Source organism: Mus pahari, chromosome 4, assembly GCF_900095145.1.
Source record: "Mus pahari chromosome 4, PAHARI_EIJ_v1.1, whole genome shotgun sequence".
Taxonomy (NCBI): domain Eukaryota; kingdom Metazoa; phylum Chordata; class Mammalia; order Rodentia; family Muridae; genus Mus; species Mus pahari.
Genome location: NC_034593.1, coordinates 128,543,307 through 128,549,043, shown reverse-complemented (window position 1 = coordinate 128,549,043; position 5,737 = coordinate 128,543,307). Strand labels below are relative to the sequence as shown.

At 42.4% G+C, this 5,737-nt stretch overlaps 1 protein-coding gene across 2 annotated transcripts; it reads left to right on the top strand.

Moving 5' to 3' along the window:
* Positions 1-1,288: 1,288 nt before the first annotated feature.
* Pdha2 (pyruvate dehydrogenase E1 alpha 2 subunit) lies at positions 1,289-3,177 on the top strand. Of its 2 annotated transcripts, XM_021196882.1 has the most exons (2): positions 1,894-2,406; positions 2,500-3,069. In XM_021196882.1, the coding sequence occupies exons 1-2, from the start codon at positions 1,894-1,896 to the stop codon at positions 3,067-3,069; spliced, it is 1,083 nt and encodes a 360-aa protein (XP_021052541.1). The 2 variants fall into 2 exon arrangements, with proteins under 2 accessions (XP_021052540.1, XP_021052541.1); XM_021196881.1 differs by having other exon boundaries at positions 1,289-3,177.
* Positions 3,178-5,737: the final 2,560 nt, after the last annotated feature.

The window sequence follows — 5,737 nt, the reverse complement described above, 5'->3', positions numbered from 1 at the left end:
AAAGGATAAGGTGGTTCCTGTTAAGGAGAAACCTTGCCTTAAGGGATCTGCTTTTATGGTGGACAGAAAATTGTCTTTAAACTTCTCTTTACCCAGCCAAAGTTCTTCTGTTTAGGACACAATTTCCCACATTCCTGGTTTTTGTCTGTTTTGTTAGTTTTGTTTTATTATATTTTTTTTGGGGGGGGAGAAGGGATCAGCAATGCTTTGGACCTAACAAAGTTTTCCTCTTACCTTTACACATGAGCTGTGGCAAACCCAGGGAAATATTAGTGATCTCCAAAACCAGACTGTATCTATCTAATCTGATGCAACTCACAGCACTATCATGCAAGATGGTTTTGGTTGTGGGAGAGCCCAGAATGTCTATTGGAGCAAGGCTTTACAGTAAAGAGCAAGCAGGGAGTACATGTGCAATCATTTAACTGGAAAGCTGATGTGGCCTTTAACATAATTGGCTGGTGCTGGGAGTCATATCATAAACTTAACTTTTGCTCCCCTTGGCATTGGTGGTCATTAGGCAAGGGGATGGGCTTATAACCTGGGGTGCAGGTTTGTTGGGGGACACTGGAGACACTGGTCTTGTTGAGGGTGTAACTTGGAAACACTGGTCTTGTTGGGGATTAGCCTAGAGACTGGAGCCAGGCTCAGGTTTTGTTCGGGGGCAACTTGGAAACTAATGCTAGTTAGTTTACCAGAGTTCAAACTTAGGTCAGGTTCTCTAAAATGGTGTCTGAACTTAAAAGATTTGGCATCTCAAAACAAACAAACAAACAAACAAACAAAACAAAACAAAACAAAACAGGCATAATTCAGAGCTGTCACAAAGCGTAAAGAAGCCTGAACAGCTGAAAATTCAAAGTGCCCATAAGATATAAAGTTTTAGTGCTCTCAGGCTGAAGTTCTGCAACCTCCAGATTATGACAGAGTAGGAGAATAAGAGTTGCATTGTCCTCAGGAATATTAACTAGTGTTTTAAACATTTTAGCAGCAAGATTATCTTGAAAAGTTAGCATTTAAACAGTTTAAACTACAGATAATTTGCAAATTTCTTTTTCTTTAAATAAAAATAGTGTAGGATGGAATAAACTTACCAAATGTACTTTAAAGATCAAATACAAAACCAGAGGTGTGCAAGGAGTGAGAAAAAACTATCTACTAGGACCTTTAAAAAAAGAAAACCACAAATTATTAAAACTACTTCCTCATTAGAAAACATTAAGACCTCTACCGTGCCAGAACAGTATATAAGCAAGTAGAAGTCCATGATCTATGAGTGTGTCTGTATTTGCACATACTTTTCAATAAATGTTAAAATGTTGATAATTTTTTTCTTTTAAAAACGAAAGAATGATGTCATTTTTGCTCCCTCCCTCCTGCCTGCCCTTTTTCCTCCCCCTCTTTCCCTCCTCTCCACCACCCCTCATTTTGAGGTCAAAGAGACCACAAATTGGCTGAGAATAAGATTAAAGTCCGGCTCCTACAAACCTCCATGCCTAGTGTCTGCGATTACAGGGATGTGTGGCAGGCACAGTTACTGTCCGAGATTAGAGAGAGGTGCTGGGATGGAACCCCAAAGCTCTGTACAGTAGGCTATGTCCTCACCCTGCCAGGACTTTTTTGAGTTGTCCAGGGAAAAGACACTCAGGTGCTGTGTGGGTGACAATGATGATGGTGTTAAATAAAAGGAAAGTGTCAGAGATCCTCCCTTTTAGGTTGGAAGCATGGTGGGGGGGGCGGAGCAGGGCCCCGTGGGCGTGGCTTCTGGCTTGCTGACGTAGGCAACGTGTTTGCGTTGCCGCGCTATTGTTGCGTCAGAGGAGCTCTGGCCGCCATCTTAAAAGCCGCGGAGTGATCGTTGGGAGCCGCTACCGTTGTGCCTCGCGTTTCTCCATGAGGAAAATGCTGGCCGCTGTGCTGTCTCACGTATTTTCGGGAATGGTCCAGAAGCCTGCTCTCAGAGGACTGCTGTCATCTCTGAAGTTCTCCAACGACGCCACCTGTGACCTTAAGAAATGCGACCTGTACCGGTTGGAGGAGGGCCCACCGACCTCCACCGTGCTCACCCGAGCCGAGGCCCTCAAGTACTACCGGACCATGCAGGTAATTCGGCGCATGGAGTTGAAGGCCGACCAGCTGTATAAGCAGAAATTCATCCGTGGTTTCTGTCACCTGTGTGATGGGCAGGAAGCCTGCTGCGTGGGGCTGGAGGCAGGGATAAATCCCACGGATCACATCATCACGTCCTACCGGGCTCACGGCTTGTGCTACACGCGGGGACTGTCCGTGAAGTCCATTCTCGCCGAGCTGACAGGACGCAAAGGAGGCTGTGCCAAAGGCAAGGGAGGCTCTATGCACATGTACGGCAAGAACTTCTACGGTGGCAATGGCATTGTTGGGGCCCAGGTACCCCTGGGAGCTGGTGTGGCTTTCGCCTGTAAATACCTGAAGAATGGTCAGGTCTGCTTGGCTTTGTATGGAGATGGTGCGGCTAACCAGGGGCAGGTATTCGAAGCCTACAATATGTCAGCCTTGTGGAAATTACCCTGCGTTTTCATCTGTGAGAATAACCTCTATGGAATGGGAACCTCGATTGAGAGATCAGCAGCCAGTACTGATTACCACAAGAAAGGCTTTATTATCCCCGGACTGAGGGTGAATGGGATGGATATTCTCAGTGTTCGGGAGGCAACCAAGTTCGCCGCTGATCACTGCAGATCCGGAAAGGGGCCCATTGTGATGGAGCTGCAGACCTACCGTTATCATGGACACAGTATGAGCGACCCAGGGATCAGTTACCGTTCACGAGAAGAAGTTCATAACGTGAGAAGTAAGAGTGATCCCATAATGCTTCTCCGAGAGAGAATTATCAGCAACAACCTCAGCAATATTGAAGAATTGAAAGAAATTGATGCAGATGTGAAGAAAGAAGTCGAGGAAGCAGCTCAGTTTGCTACAACGGATCCAGAACCACCTGTGGAAGATATAGCCAATTACCTCTACCACCAAAATCCACCTTTTGAAGTCCGTGGTGCACATAAGTGGCTCAAGTATAAGTCCCACAGTTAGATGTTACCTATACATTTGTTAAAAAATTTTTCAGTGGGACATTTATGGTGTACTTTAGGAAACTTCAACTTTGTTAAGGAGGAATAAATAAAATGGCATTGCAGACAACAGTCTTATAAACCTTTATAAAGATAGATTCCTGGGTTGTTAAGGGGATTAGAAGATATGTTTGTTTAAAGGAGATGTTCCACTTTCTGTTTTAACATTAAAAGCACTGTATTCCAAATAGTATATCTTTTAGACTATTTCAAATTTATAAAATTATAATAGAAAAAAATGGGTTAAAAAAAATGGGTTAAGTTCTCAAATTTTGCATAGTAGTTTCTTTTGGTTTTAGTTTTGAAATAAATACTTTTATTAAAGAAGTACATTTTTGATTTTTTTCTTATTTCATGAGTTTATCAAAAATTTAAAGTTAGGAGGATAGCTTCAATCCTGTCCCCCCACCAAATACCTGATCATGTTCCACTTTTCCCCTCTCTGTCCAATCTCTGACCCAGGTCCGTCCCTCCCTCTGCCCCCTGTGATTGATTCTTCCTCCTAAGTAGGATTCAGGCATCCTCATTTGGGCCCTTCCGCTTACCTTCTTAAGTTCTGGGCATTGTATCCTGGGTACTCTATATTTTTGGCTAATACCCACTTACTTGAGTACATACTATGCATGTCCTTTTGGGTCTGAGTTATCTTACTCAAGATGATATTTTCTATTTCCATTCTTTTGCCTGCAAAAGAAGTTGAAGCCCTGAAGGCCAAAAGAATGAATGGAAACAAACAACTTTGGGAGGTAGGAGGTGGAGAGATGCTCTAAAAAGTACCAGAGACCTGGGAGGTGAGAGATTCACAGGACCCAAAGGTTGATATGCCCAACAGTAGGAATAGAGAAATCCCTTTCCACCTCCAGTAGAAAGACAGGGCATCAAGTGGAGGGATGGGGTTGCCATCCCACAGACGAAAATTCTGACCCAGTATTGTTTTTGTCTAAAAGAACTTCAGGGTCAAAAACGGAGAGGAGACTGGGAAAGTGATCCAATAACTACTCAAAGGTGGGATCCATCTCAAGGGGGGCTTCAAGGCCTGACACTATTACTGATACTATGGTGTACTTACAGAGAGGAGTCTAGTATGACTGTCCTCTGAGAGGCCTTGGCAAGCAGCTTACTGAGATGGATGCAAATACTACACCCACCCATTGGACTGAAGTCTGGGACCTCTTTGGTTGAATTGGGGAAATGCTGGAAGAAGCTGAGGAGGAGGGCCACCCCATAAAATGACCAGAAATTAACCTGGATCCCTGAGCTCTCTCAGACACTGAGTGACCACCAGGCAGCATACACTTGCTGAAATAAGACCCCTGACACACACACAGCATAGGACTGCCTGGTCTGGCCTCGGTGAGAGAAGATGCACATAACCCTGGAGAGACTTGAGGCCCCAAGGAGTAGGGAGTCCTGGTATGGTAGGAGGGTGAGGTGGGGAGACATCTTGGAGATCAGGGAGGAGGAATGGGAAGAAGTGTGAGAGGGTAGACCAGGAGTGGTTGGTAAGAACTGGAGTGTTAACAAACAAACAAAAATTAAAGTTTGGGGTTTTTTTTTGTTTGTTTTGATTTTTAAAAGGAGGATGAGTTCAAGTCACTCAGAACCTCTCCTTCTAAGCCACTTGCAACAGGTGATATACACTAACCAATAATGAACACTGTGGTATCATAGGTTTGCATATGTGGTATTGGTTCTGAAGTGTATTAATACTGCTCATATTTCCAGAAAAACTTAACAGGGCAGAGGCAGGGGCAAGGAATACAAGAACGATGTTTTGTTGTTGATGGTTTTGATAACAGTTTATTTTGTTTATAATATTCGTAGGGTACTGACTGGCATAAATGTGAAAAAAAATCTAGGAGGAACTTTTATTTCCATTAGCCTTCATGATGATGTTACTCAATTTACAGTATTTTGTGCTATATGTATTCTAGATTTGAGAAAGCAGCCCTGGGGAATTTTTTTGACTGACAAACTCTACCACCTCTCAAAGCCAAGAAAGTAAAATGAATGAGGTAAAGATGACATTAATGCACTTAATTCAACTACACTTTGTTGAGTTGAATTAAAATGTAAAATTAAAGAGATGAGATGACAATGCACTTAATTCAAATCTACTTTCTCCTAAAGATAAACTACATATTGCAAATTGCTATGTTGTTGAACAATATTTTAAAACTCATCTAAGTATAAATGGATTGAAATTTACTGAAGGAAGACCCAACAAATCATAATGGCTCTGTTCTTCATAATCCAATTAGTATTCCCAAACATGATGAAAGTAATGCTGTTGGTTATATTTGAGCAGAACTTAGATCTGCTTGAACTTGCTCTTCAGAGACAGATTTATTTGAAACCCTAAAAAATAATTTGCTTAAGGATTTCAGAACCAGTTTCTGGAACATATTAAAGCCCTTTGTTTTACATCATCTGCTTTTATAAGTAAAAATACTGGTTCGTTTTCTGTTACTGTGATGAAATACTCTGACAAAAGCAATTTGAAGAGGAAAAGGTTCATGTTTGCTTATAATTCCAGTAGAAGTTCCTACTAGGAGGGAAGGTAAAGTGGCAGTGCTCAAAGGATTTGGTCACTGCATTCATAATCCAAAACAAACCAAAGCCCTCCTAAT